Source organism: Sphaeramia orbicularis, chromosome 12 (assembly GCF_902148855.1).
Source record: "Sphaeramia orbicularis chromosome 12, fSphaOr1.1, whole genome shotgun sequence".
Classification (NCBI taxonomy): Eukaryota; Metazoa; Chordata; class Actinopteri; order Kurtiformes; family Apogonidae; genus Sphaeramia; species Sphaeramia orbicularis.
The window spans coordinates 24,685,204-24,699,407 of NC_043968.1; the positions used below are offsets into that span (position 1 = coordinate 24,685,204).

At 41.1% G+C, this 14,204-nt stretch overlaps 1 protein-coding gene across 4 annotated transcripts; it reads left to right on the top strand.

The window, feature by feature from the left end:
* Positions 1-3,225: 3,225 nt before the first annotated feature.
* On the top strand, positions 3,226-14,110 carry slc38a2 (solute carrier family 38 member 2). 4 transcript variants are annotated; one of them, XM_030150895.1, is made up of 16 exons: positions 3,226-3,597; positions 4,712-4,822; positions 4,934-5,015; positions 5,105-5,220; positions 6,874-6,947; positions 7,038-7,130; positions 7,563-7,638; positions 8,904-8,986; positions 9,148-9,206; positions 9,591-9,731; positions 10,170-10,249; positions 10,367-10,467; positions 11,512-11,636; positions 11,732-11,876; positions 11,979-12,076; positions 12,178-14,110. In XM_030150895.1, exons 2-16 carry the CDS (start codon positions 4,713-4,715, stop codon positions 12,292-12,294), a joined length of 1,500 nt encoding a protein of 499 aa, XP_030006755.1. In that variant the 5' UTR covers positions 3,226-3,597; position 4,712; the 3' UTR covers positions 12,295-14,110. The 4 variants fall into 4 exon arrangements, with proteins under 4 accessions (XP_030006755.1, XP_030006753.1, XP_030006752.1 ...); XM_030150893.1 differs by having other exon boundaries at positions 3,226-3,592; positions 4,703-4,822; XM_030150892.1 differs by having other exon boundaries at positions 3,226-3,587; positions 4,703-4,822.
* The last annotated feature ends 94 nt before the right edge of the window (positions 14,111-14,204 follow it).

Sequence of the window (14,204 nt, forward strand, 5' to 3'; positions counted from 1 at the left end):
GAAAAGGGGTTACAGACGAGAGAGTGTGGATAATAACAGTAGCAGGAGGAATGGTTTTAGGAGCAACAAGCATGTCACAGGCAAGGTCCTATGGTCTGCCCTCCTCCTCCTCCTCTGACCATGAACTTCTCCCAGAAACCTGGACTTGTTCACCTACATCTACTGTCTGGACACCTAGGGGGAACAATTAATGTGTGTATGGAGTAGGTAAAAGGGCCCTGGTGTTCAGACCGAGGTGCCTCCTGCACCCCTTGCCCCCGCTCCAGTTTCCTGATCCGTCTTAGATCTGCTGGGTCGAGCTAAAGCCCCAAACAAAAGCTCGTACACAGAGAGCCAAACACAAACTTACTCATGTGTGACTGAGGGCAGAGGAATGCACAGAGAGAGTGTGTGTGTGTCTGAGATTATGAGGATTGGGGAGTGAGAGAATCAACACAAGTGTCCTTTCACTGTGTTGCCTTTTGAATTATTCATTTGTGTCTTGTTGTGTGTTTGTGTGTGTCTGTCCTCTCTATTTCCCTTACTGAGTTACATGCCACATGTTCCCTAAAGACAAAAAGGGCACATGTAAATTAATCATATCAACAGTCACCAGCTTTGGGCAGGGATAGGGAGTGACTTTATGGATGCGATAAAAGGTGTGTAAGCTGAACTGTTTCCAAAACATCTTGGAAAAAAGTGCACCCATTTGGATTTTATTTTGTTCTAAAACTTTAACACTAAGGTGAAACTGACAGGATAATGCAGTAAAATGTTATGCACCTTCTTAACGAGCAAAGCACGTGTAAAAACAAAATCACTCTACACCCACATTGTCGCATCTTTATCTGTCACTTTCCATTTCAGTGTAATCTCACAGACACAAATGTGTTTTTCCAGTTCAACTTTTTGCCAAATTAAACAAGGAACAAACAAAACAATGGAGAAAGTGTTTCCTTATGTTAACAAAATGGCTGAATGACGATATATCATTCTTCTCACAGTTTTGCGAAATCTGCCTCATCATCCAGGAAAACTGTTCATTCAGTAAAGTGGAATGTGTGTAATTTGAACCAGTGTCACAAGATCACAACGGCAAAATGAATGTTTGAATAAAAATATAATGACATTGCACAATATGTTAGAGAAAAAAGATCTCTTTATTTGCGACTGCTGACATCCAGCTGAGGCAGATTCGGGAAATTGAGTTTGTACACTAGCCATTTGTTATGAAATATAGTTAGGGACAAGTTAGTTTATTTTAGTCTTTTTTGTGACCACAGTGATACAGATGAGTTACTACTGTAGTGGTTACAGAAATGATGCATTTAATAGTGGTAGGTGTGTCATGGACCATTACAACAGTAGTGATGGGTGTCTGTTTTAACAACATATTTATAACATGCAGCTTCTATTATTATTAATAGAATATGTGTATATATATATAAATATATATATATATATATATATATATATATATATATATATATATATATATATATATATTATACTATTACTTGTATTACTGTTTAACACTTGTTGATCCACTAATCTTATCAATACATGTCAATAATTGGTGTAAAATACAATTATTCATCTTTTCATGGTCATCAGATATGACCCATCTTGACATTCAGAGGCTCCGTAGTTACCGTGGAAACACCGTCATCTTCTACAACATTGATTCACCAGTAAAATCCATGGAGTTGGGTCAATGACAGTGGATGGACACAATTGTTTTTATATTCAGTTAACAATATTTTTGCTGAAAAAGTTACTTTTTCTTCAGTTTTCTCTGTTTTTATATAATTAACTTTGAATTTACTCTGAGTTTTCATGTACATATATGTGGTCTGTGAATTAAACATAGGAAAATACACAATTTACAAATAAAGATAATTTAGACAGACAGACAGACAGACAGACAGACAGACAGATAGACAGATAGATAGATAGATAGATAGATAGATAGATAGATAGATAGATAGATAGATAGATAGATAGATATTAAATGGTAATAAATCAGTTAAGAATGGTAGAAATGTGGAAAAAATCATTTGGGAACTGCCAGAAAAGTAGCACTGGGTCTTTATGGGTTAAACATTTTCAAATCATGTAGTTTCAGCATGACATGCAAAATCCTTAAAACTACAAGATTGCTTTATGTCAACACAACCAAATGAGTTTAGGTAGGAATCCCATCTGCAATACTATCTGCAATAGTAGTTCTGGTACAGACTGTGGTAATGGCACCTGCAGTTAGTGAAGACCTGTTGTAGTATTAGCAGCGTCATACATCAGATCTGTGGAATCAAAGGTCGTTCTATAAACCGGCCTGATAGGGAACAGACTGAACTTCTCAGAGATCCCTGCAATTAATAATAAACCAGACAACTGAGCTGTGGAAATGTCTACTTACACATTCACACATGTAACCTGACCCCACTCAGAGGACACAGTGTGTGAATGAGGATCAGGATGACCACTGTCACATGACAGCGTTTGTGTGTAATCTCCTTCAGATGGGGGGGTCTGCTTTGAAGCTGGAGGCACGGCCTGATCTGGACTGACAGTCAGACCAGGCCGCTTTGTGTCGAGTTATCCTCAAAAAACACCTGACTTCTTTTTTTTCTGTCTTTTTTTTTTTTAAGAAGTTTAACCTGAATCTACTTTGAGAATCAGATACTCACTGGATACACACACGGCAGTAACCATCATGTTAAAAGTAATGACAAATACAGTTCAAGTCCAAGGTCACCCCAGACATATGAAACTGACCTGTTCTTTCAGGACCCTTATATAAGTCACAGTGACAGAAACATGCTGAAGTTCACTTTATATGTCTGAAGAAATGTTACATCTGTACATATTTAGAGTAGGATGTCTTTTAATTTACTCATAAAGACAGATTTAGATGTTATGTAATTTATTAACTGTGTGTAAATGATGAGTTTAATAGATGTAATTAATAGTCCTGATGTGTCATGGTGTAAATATAATGGACGTACTGTACTGTTTGATTCCACCTGTAATAAAATGTACTCTAAGATTCCTGTGGCTTTTCAGGGGAAAGTCTTTAGGTCAAGGCGTTGTGTTTGTATACAAAACCACGTCACTCCTGTGTGTAAAAAAAAAAAAAAAAAAAAAAAAACCTCTCCTCCTGCCTCCACTCGAAGCCACTCCTCCTCTTCCTCTCCCCCCCCTCCGTGGCTCCGGGCTGATGCAATGCTCATCTTTATAAAGGGAGAGTCCCCACCCCTCCTCCAGCAGAACAGGGTCCTCTCACCAAACGTACCGCATCTCTGGGAATTTGATTTAATCGAAAATAAATCGACATTCTTTGGTTTTACGCGTCGTTCTATTTATTCTAAGAGAAGTCTTTGTCTTTTTTTTTGTTGTCTCAGACTGGTTTCAGAGATAACACTCGCATCCTGTTTGGTAATAGGCCTGTCCATTCATTTTTAATTTCCTCATATATAACCTATATATCCTCAAGGATCAGTCTGTTTTTGGAGTCTTTTTGAGAAGACAGTCCAGTCAATCGTCCAGAAGTCCGCAGTCTTGTGATTTTTTTTTCTTCTGAAGACAGGATTTTACAGGAATCCATCATATCTCAAGGTAAGAACGCCGGCACCTCATCATTTACCGACAGTCTGTCAGAAAATACCGGATGTAGGCGCCCATTCATTCTTTCAAGTCTTACAAGATTTGAATATTCTGGTTTTCTATTTGTACAAATGTACAGCATGATGTGCGGTTGTATTTGGATTTCATCAGTCAACTTCAGTCTTATTCATAAATAAACTGCCTGTTCATTTGTGCTGTCAGACACCAGACATTTCCTGCCCTCTTAGTAAAATATGTTAAGTTCCTTCTAAAGAAGCGGACTGTTTTCTAGAAATCGTTATTTCTTTACCAGGTCAGTCCTGGTCTAAATAAATAAATAAATAATGGGACTGTATGAGTGATGGTGCAGTGTTGGACTGGGGTGGCACAGGGCTGTCAATGCCTCACAGCGTCATATCAACACAAGGAGACGGAACATGTCATTCAAACTGTCTGTAATGAAAAAAAAGCTCTATTCAGACATGTATGTGTGAATCAGAGTGCCGCGCGCTGCGCAAAATGGAGAGACCCATGCCCATAAACGGACAGCACGTGCCATTGTTTCCATCGGAGCCGGTCATGGAAATAATGTCATTAAAGGATCTGAGGGTTGGGTCTGTGATGGGTATATGGGAATATCACACATAAACAGATGGAAATCGCTGACACACCTTTAGAAAATGCTGTCTTTTTTTTTTTTTTTTTTTTTTTTTACAAAACCGCGCACAGTCAGCGGCGCGTACTGCGGCTTTTTGTCATTCACAGACTGCAGCGGCTTTGAGGTGAAATCGGGTGTGCGCGGATGCCGGTCTGGTATTTTTCCACTGCCGGTGCATCCCCCCTTCTCCCCCCCCTCTCCTCTCCTCCCTCCTCCCCTTGCGCTTCTTCCTACTCCTCCTCCCCTTCTCGACAAGTCACGTGATTTGAGATTCAAGCGCTCTGCGGCGCGCGCCTCCCACTATAATATTGATTATTCAGAAGGGCGTGAACGCGCGCAGCTAGAAATAAAAACAGGTTGAGGCAGGAGGAGATGAAACATGAGGCAAAAACAGTGAAAATGCAAATTTAGTAGAATAACTGGAGAAAAAGCTGACTTATATTGTGTTGGTTTGTCTGATTCACACAGTATGAAACAACCCACTGAGATGAACCATTTAAACACCTTTCCTGAAGATGACAGCAGCAGCTCCAACAGCAATGACTACACCTACCAAGACAAGAAGGTCCCACTGGGAGGGTGAGGCTGGCTTCTCAGTGACTCACACTAAATGGCTTAACAACTTAACCCTTTTCTCTCCTTTTATGTCATTTTATAAACTAAATCTAATTTATTCCCCTTTCTTTAAAGCCCGTACACGGATATAGAGGCAGAAAGTCAGAACTTCCTCCCTGAACACAACCTTGGCAAGAAGAAGTATGAGACTGAATATGTAAGAGCTGCTCTTTTTCTGTTTTCTGCTTAATGTCTCAGTGTTTTATACAGTTACTTAAGATTTTTCTAACCGTCTCCTCTCCACAGCACCAGGGGAATGCCTCCTTTGGCATGTCCGTCTTCAACTTGGGCAATGCCATCATGGGCAGCGGCATCCTGGGTCTGTCCTACGCCATGGCCAACACTGGCATCGCACTCTTTGTGTAAGTGGACTTTTCTACATACATGAGTTTTTGTCACAGAATGAATGAGGGAAGGGTTGAGGTAGGAGTGCAGCAAGAAAAAAAACTCTTGGCTGAGGGGAACAGATGCAGGTGTAGTTTTGTCTGTTGAATCAAGGTTGCGTTCGTCATGTACCTCATTACTACAAGGACAGTTTCTCTGCCAATAGTGCTACGGTATGTGTTCATTCTGCAGCTGGCTCAACCCAGAGCAGATAACATGAGGGTCAGTTTACAAAATGCTCACCACAGTTTAAGTACTTCCTATCATGTTTGCTGTAGATAGCAGTGGAAAGAGGTAACTTTTAGTGGGGAAAAGAAAAGAGTCATCTGCTGTGCAAATTATGGGGACATGACAGCACCCCCTGTCGGTTCAAGATTGCAGTTTTGTTATCACTTAGAGCCTTTTCAATAACATCTCACTTCCTACTGATTTCTCAAATGTCAAAGACCTAAAGGAGTTGAAGGTTTTGCTTTCACACCGGCAGCGCCTATAGAAACACTGATCAGATTCATGTCAAGTGGGATCCAACCTGCACCCAGGGGGGGTCCTAAGACACGAGACACAAACACTTCACCACAAATATGTACTCCTGTTACACTGTGAGGCTGCTGGGCTCCATGACTCCACCAAATGGTGGTTTTATGCATGTTTACAAACACAGGGAGTGGCAGGCGGAGCAGCTTAAGCTAATCCCAGTTGCAATTGGAGTTACGTAAATGGAGAGGTAACATACGCTTACACAGGTCCTGAATGGATCTGGGTGTGGTTCACTGTCAACCAATCTGAGGCCTTTCTGTACAGGAAGTGAGGAAGCAGAAAAACCCAGCAAATGGAAGGATTTTGAAACACTCTCATCCTGTTGAATTCCATTATAAAATTATTCTCTGCAGTGAACAGTTTCATCAGAGTAAATAGACTTTACCTCTAAGGTCATCTACAGCATATATTTGTCGAGTCACAGCACATAAGGGTGATAAGATAAAATTGATTATGACGTCTGAGGCATGAAGGCGAACAGCCAGAGGCTCAAAGCAGCTGGCGGTCACATGCTGGTAGGAAACACTGCCTCTGTACAGCACAGGTCTCGAATAGCTTGGAGATTAATTTTCACCTGAGCTATTAATACTCAGGCACACGGTGCTGGCTCTGCAGCGTCCTGGGGGCGTTAAAAGGATCCCATACAGGGAAACCTTTCGTCCTGTTCAACACTGCTGATGCTTCAAGGTCTTTGCTGATCAGGCTGTCAAAATTTCAGAAACTGCAGGTTTTCCTTCTGAATAAATGCTACAGCAGATATTTTTCTGTTTTTTTCCAAATCAACCATAGTAAAAAGGTGCAGGCTTGGCTTTTTTTTCCAATGGGCAGTTTCAATTGTTAAGATATGTAAGACTCGAGCTGAAGATGCAGCGGAGGACTGTCTGACCTTCAAAGACGCTAAATGTCAATATGTTTGTTTACTGCAGTCAGGACAGGACGTTTGTCATTGAATTGGCCTTTAAAGTCCCACAATCAATAGTAATGTTCACGGCAAAGATAAGCACATGTACAAGTGACATATAGCCATTTCCCCGTGTAAAATATGTGTTGTTGGGTGTTAATACACAGCTAAAGTTCCTCTGGTCTGTTTACAGGATTCTCCTCGTGGCTGTTGCCATCTTCTCATTGTATTCTGTCCATTTGCTGCTCAAAACTGCCAATGAAGGAGGTAAGTCAGATAGAGTATCCTGCATCAACCCATGCTTCTCAGCAGAAATGTTTTGAAACCTTAATCCAATTTTTAATCCCCTCATTAAAGGTGCCCTGGTTTACGAACAGCTTGGTTACAAAGCCTTTGGGATGCCAGGAAAACTCGCTGCTTCCTGCTCCATCACCATGCAGAACATTGGAGGTGAGGAACAGCCTGGGCTTCTACAGACTGGGATTTTAAAGCAAAGAAACAGCTTTTAAATGGGTTATGCAACTATAATTGACCTATCTTACTATAATTATGGCCTGTGTGTTTATTCCACAAGCAAAACAATGTTCCTCAGTGTCTAAATTAACCACATGGAAGAAAAAAGAAGGAAAAAGGGAAACCTTGGCCAGTGTTAGTGCTTAGGATGGAAACCAGCATGTGTTTGTGTTTTGGAATGTAGTACAGCTTCCAGTAAAAACTTGAGTCATTCTGGGAGAACGCGTCCACAGTATTTTTCCTCTAATGGAACCACCTGGCCCCTCACCAAATATTTGACGTCACTATTTTAGTAGCAGAGTTCCCGTAAAGATCATGACTTGGCTTTTTGAAGGCAAAATAAACTAACTTTTGATTTTGTCTTCACAGCTATGTCGAGCTACCTTTACATCGTAAAATATGAGCTGCCCATCGTCATTGAAGCTTTTATGGGAACCAGCAATGGGTGAGTATCCAATGTTTTAACTACAAGGAAAAAGAGGACGATATGGCTGCACTGATACATCCGATTGACTTGATTTTAATATTCAGTTCAGATTTATTTGTGAGAAATACAAAACAGGTACGAAAATATAGAGAAAGCCGTAAATGTCAATAGTAAAGATTGACTTGATGATGTAAGAACTTGAAACAAATTAATTATTTGTGCAAGCCCAGTTTGCAGACCGCTCTGATATATCTGACCAGACTTCAAAAGAAAAAACTTGGCTCCACAACCAGACCAGCCTCAGGCCAAGAACAATTGATTTAGTTTTTTCTAGTGATTCAGATATGACAGTGCTGGTTTTAAACTACTAAGACTATCTGCAACCGTGACCACTGGTCAGTTGGCAGTGTTCGAAGGGTCAGCAGTTGGGTGCAAAGCTAGAAAATGAAGACTGTGTGCAATGAAAAAAAAAAAAAAAAGATTTACCAACAGGACCACGCTTTAAATGAAATGTGGTGAAAGGGAGCTGGAAACCCTGGCAGCGGCACTTGAGGTAAAGAGGCACATCAGGCAAAATGGTGACTGGTTTGTTTTTCAAGTGCTGCCTCTGAGAAGGTGAAGCAGCGCGTTTGTCCTTCTGTTGGAAGAGAGTGGGGACGGGGGGCGAGGAGGGGGGGGTGGGCGTACGTTTTAAAAGAACGGACAGTGCTCGGTCTCTTCAGCTGGTCCTTCAAAGAGGCCTTTTAGGAGAGGGCAGCTGGTGCCGCATCGAGACGGAGCGCGGGATGAGCTCACTGAGACCGCATCAAGTTTAAAAAATTGATGCGGTTTTCCTCCTCTGAGCTGCTTTGTTCTAATCTATTTCTGTGAGCAGTGTAGTCATCCTGCAGAGGCCAGTTTGTGTCAGCTGACGAGCAGATGTTCATAGAGCTTCAAAAGATGTGTCAGAGCTGGTGCTGAGAGGTTTGATCAAGCCTCATCTAAAAAAATTATTCAGATAGATAAATGTATCAGAGACAGTTGTACAGCCAGTTCTTCTACTATTACAGCTTCAATAAAAACAATAGTGGGCTTGATCAAAGCTGATGTCAATTATCCCATGACTAGAAAAAAAAAAAAAAAAGTAAAAGTTGCTATTAAAATATGCTACTCCTAAAATAATTTGTGCATCCTGCAAACACCTCAGCATAGTCTGTTTACCTGATGTCCTAAAAATGAATTAAATTACTTATTTAGCAAATGAATTGATTGCTGACATGTTGCCTATTTTTGCTTTTTTTCAGAGAATGGTACACTAACGGAGACTACCTTGTGTTGATGGTGACTGCAGTTATTATCCTGCCCCTCTCACTGCTCAGGAACTTAGGTAAATATATGCCTGTGTTGTAAAATCAGTAACAAATGTAGATGCAGTGACGACAACAGTACCAGACTCCATGTCCTCGGGGCTCAGTGGGAGGTGATAGGAACAGAGGCATCTCGTTAAAAACACAGTTACTCATGATTTTATTTTCCCCTCCGTCACAGGTTACCTTGGTTACACCAGCGGTCTGTCCCTCCTGTGCATGGTGTTCTTTCTGATTGTGGTGAGTAAAACGTGTCTATTTCCTCATTCCATTCACACACACACACGTATTTCCTGCACGCCCTTTTGACACATGAGGCTCGTCTGTTGTTTCAGATGAATCTTACTCAGGGAACACATGATGTTTTTCCATGAATTTTGTGGATCCCCACCTTTGCACACACAACAACAGGATTTCCTTCACTGGGCAACACAATAAGCAAATGTCATAAAACACAGCAGCAAATAATTAAGATGAGATGTGGCTCCAGTAATGGAATTTAACAGCAGCGTATTTAGGGTGTTGCCTGTTTTGTTTTGTTTTTTCCACCATGATCTAATTTAGCTTATAAATATCAGTATGTTTGACAAAAATAACAGTAATATTTATTTTCTACTCCTTCAGGTGATCATCAAGAAGTTCCAGATCCCCTGCCCTCTGTCTGAACCTGCTAATAATGAGACTGTCATCAAAACGTCCAACGTCTCGCTACCCCAAAACTACAGTGACGCATGCACACCCAAATACTTCGTGTTCAACTCTCAGGTGAAGCTCTTAGAGACACTCAATAGCGTGGAAAGTGAGTTAGAGACTTTCTTGTGATCAGACAAGTAGAATTAAGGAAAGATGTTTTTTAACCTGCTGATGGTTTCGGCTGTAGCTTCAGCCTTCATCAGAGCTGTCGAACGCTTCCTGGTGTGACATGACTAAAACAGTAGATCGGGCTGATTTGTAGACACATCACGCCAGGAAGGGAAGCGTTTGACAGCTCTGATGCAGGTTAAAGCGTCAGCTGAAACTGTCAGCAGGTAAAAAAAAAAAAAAAACATCTTTCCTCAATTTTACTTGTCTGATCACAAGAAAGTCTCTAACTCATTTGGTATGGAAGATATGATGAATGTAATCAATTTATTCAGCTTGGAAAGTGTAAAATGCTTTATGTTTGGGTGAATTTTAACCTGGATCTGTTGTGTTCCTTCTCAGACTGTTTACGCTGTTCCCATCCTGACCTTCGCCTTCGTCTGTCACCCTGCCATCCTGCCCATGTACGAGGAGCTCAAAGAGTGAGTGCACCCTATGCCCATTTCACCGCCTTCATACAAACTACAGCTGTGTTTCTATCTGCAGTATTTTATTTATGCTAAACTGTGTCGAAATGAAATGTCCTTTTTCTTAAACAGCCGTTCCCGCAGAAAGATGCAAGGTGTGGCCAATGTGTCCTTCCTGGCCATGTTCATCATGTACCTCCTGGCCGCCCTCTTTGGATATCTGACCTTCAACGGTGAGCCTCCTTACATTTATATTTCATTTTAGCTGAATCCTTGTGAAACCATAATTATTTAAAACTACAAAACGTTCTCCAGTCATACTAGTGTGGGGTTACAAACAGTCATCAGCCCAGGCAAGAGTAGCTCACGTGTCCTAATCAAATACTGACTAGGTCTCCAAAATTGGCACAAAAAAAAAAAAAAAAAAAAAAAACTGCAAATACTCACAGCATGTTATGTAAGACTTGGGAAAGAACACCACATATTGCATATGGCTGATGTACCAGTGTGTTTGTGTTCCTTTTGTCATATCAGGAAAATCTAATTTTATGTTGATAGAATACTAAACTAGTTAGAACCTGAAAGTGGGCAAAGACTTCCTCAGTTGTTGAAACAGGGGAAAACCAAACATGGTGTGGAGTTTAACTGGAGTCAAGAAGAGATTGAGAAATCAGGTTCAAACTTGCTCTTGCTTGTTAGTGGTTTTGGCAACTACACCATAGATGGTAAAGCAGTGAGGCAAGACTTTACCCTGAGTGTTTTAGGCATATTCAGAGTCGCAGTGACGAACACATCCCTAAAAAAATGTACACTTAAATGAGTCATTCAACTGTCTCTGAATCTGCACCTCAGTAAATCTAGGAATAAAGAAGTATTTGCTTATGTATTGTGAATTACATAATGTCCTGCTTCTCATTTCCAAAAAAATACAAAAAGACTATTTTCTCAAACACATACCAGAGTTAATATGTTGTAATGGGTTGGAAACGTAAAAGTAGTTGTTTTTTAGTTATCTCATTTCTCTAATGGACATGGGCTGAATAGAGGGTACTTGTGCACCCCGAAATGTCAAGTAGACAAACAGAAAACTCCATCCAAGTTGTCCTAAGAAGGTTAAAACACTGCCTGGCATGTTTCCTCCTGTAAAGCCTCCAGTGGGCATCCCCCCTACATTAAAATCTCTAATTCTGGCAGTTTAAAGGCCTTGGAGCCGTTACATGTGTTACCTGTCGCTGAACCTCAGGTCTGAACAGCCTCCACTGTCTTCTTCTCTACAGTGCACGTGGAGCCTGAGCTGCTGCACACCTACTCCAAGTTCTACAAGTTCGACGTGCTGCTGCTGATCGTCCGTCTGGCCGTGCTGACCGCTGTCACCCTCACCGTCCCCGTGGTGCTCTTCCCTGTAAGTGTCAATGACAGGAGCATCAGATGTTATAGTGGTGATAGTATTCAGCAGCTCATGTAGAATAACATCCTGTTCTGTCTGTCTCTGCACAGATCCGTACCTCTGTAAACCAGCTCCTGTGCGCCTCTAAGGAGTTCAGCTGGATCCGCCACACCGTCATCACTGTGTCTCTGCTGGTCGGCACCAACGCCCTGGTCATCTTAGTCCCCACCATCAGGGACATCTTTGGCTTTATCGGTGAGTGTCTCTGTGTGTTACAGTATGAGAGTCCAGTCCATCCCAAAGATTAAAAACTGAAATAGTTGTGACTACATTGTTATTCTTTTTTTTCTCCCACAGGTGCCTCTGCTGCTGCCATGCTCATCTTCATCCTACCCTCAGCTTTCTACATCAAACTGGTCAAGAAGGAGTCCATGAAGTCTGTGCAAAAGATTGGGGTAAGGAACTAACTGTCACAGCAGACGTTTGTGTGATTAGAGTGGTTGGTTTAAGACAATGTGTGAACATGTTGTAAAATATAACGTTTTTTTCTCTTCAGGCCACTGCCTTCCTTCTGTGCGGCTTCCTGGTCATGATCGGCAGCATGAGTCTGATCGTCCTGGACTGGATCCACAACGCCAGCAAGAGTGAAGACAGTCAGGCCAATGGACACTAAGCTCTGTTTCTCCTGCAGCGTCCTGCTGGAGGAGAGGAGGCTCCGGTGCCGGACTCCTCACAAGCGCAACCAATGAAGATCTATTATAAAAGAAGAAAAACCACAAGAACTCACTTGATGCTTGCCTTTGACTTCTTGAGCAACAGACCATGCCATTCCAAGAGAATGTATCTGAACTTTGTACAGTACGCTGTTAGGCCACAAAGATGGTGTTTTACTTGTTTTCTCTTTTTACTGTAACTATTTTTCATTGTCATTTTTGCTTGTTTTTACTCTTAATGTTTTTTTTTGTTTGTTTTGTAGTTATGGTACAGCTGAAAACAAATATTTGAAGGTGCCTCACAACTAAGACATCGTAGTCGTAGAGTTGAAAATGCAGCTTACGCTCAGGTACGTCAATTGGTGTTTGAGTCGTGGCTGTGACCTCAGAGCTCAGCAACAACACATTCCTGCTGAGAAAGTATGGAAACTCTCAAAGTTTCATAAGAGGCGACAGACTTGAAAGTATATCATCCTCAAGGACGATTAAGTTCCTTCCAACATTTGTTTTATTGTTTTTACTTTGCCAAAAATGTATTTGTAAAGCATCTTTGTATATTGAAAAGCACTTACAGTTCAGCACACTCGTGGAAAAAAAATAGACTTGTCAGATTTCACAGGCGAGGTCTACCACACCACCTATTCAGTATTCGTACCAAGGCTTTGTGACCTCCCATATAGTGTCAGCTTTCCTTGTAAAACATAGTGTAAGTCAACAGAACCTGCCTTTTCGAACCGACACTGGGAGCTGCAGAGTGTCTCACACTGTATCTTTCTAAACTGTATTTACTCTTTATAACCTGCTGAAGATCTTGTTGGAATGGCGTGTGTGGTGACGACACTACTGCTTTGAGACCTGGAGGCTGCCGAGGCCTCAGTTCCACCCTCCCCCATCAGGGGTGGGGGGGGACATTAAATTTTTTCTTTATGGGAGAATACTTTGAATTTGACCACATGCAGTGGTTATAATATACCTGTTAAACTTGCAAAAACAAATACCTAAAAACTAGAGGTCAGGTGTGCTCTTAATCACCGCAACCAAACATGTCAACAGAGAAAGTTAAGGTGAACGTCTGTCACAACAGTTTGAGTATTTTTACATACGGTTGCGCAGTTTTCTGCTTTTGAAATGTTTCGTTAGAAACTTGAAAGCTCAACGGAGACTTGTTTCCCGTTGAGTCGTAAGGCTGTCATCTGATGGTACACTGTGCTTCCAACACTAACTTAACACATCACCAAACTGTTATTGTCCAACATCTATTTATGGAAGACCGTGAAATCAATGTAATTTAATCTATTTTACTATATTTATATAATATTGTATGTATATATATATGTATATATATCTATATTGAGTTCAACTGTATATACGCTTTGTTTTGTTTGGACTTTTTTTTTTTACAATGTATTGGAGCTGTAAAACAAAAGAAAAAACCCCAAGCTGGTGAATTTGTGATATTGAATTTGCTCCAATACATCGGAGCTTCAACTGTTCATCTCCGTGAAGACTGACTGAATTATTTTACTGTGATTCTGTGAAAACTGTGTTACATGTGGAAGCCACAGACACAGCAGTCTCTTTTCCTTTTTGGCCCCTGAACACAAACCTTGATCATCTGAACATCATGTACGCACATCTTGGTTGGAGAGTATGTCAGCCATCTCTGAACCTCAGGAGCAAAGAGGGCTTTGCCCACCAGTGTTACACTCTTGTTTCAATGAAACACTATGTATATCCTGTAATTATTGTCCAATTAAAATCAAAGATAACATCTAACTCAATGTTTGCTGGTGTTCTTTGTGTACAGTGTCAGTTTCTTTTGTCTGTGAGCCACTATCAGGTGGATTTGTGCCAGTTTCTTGGGACAGTG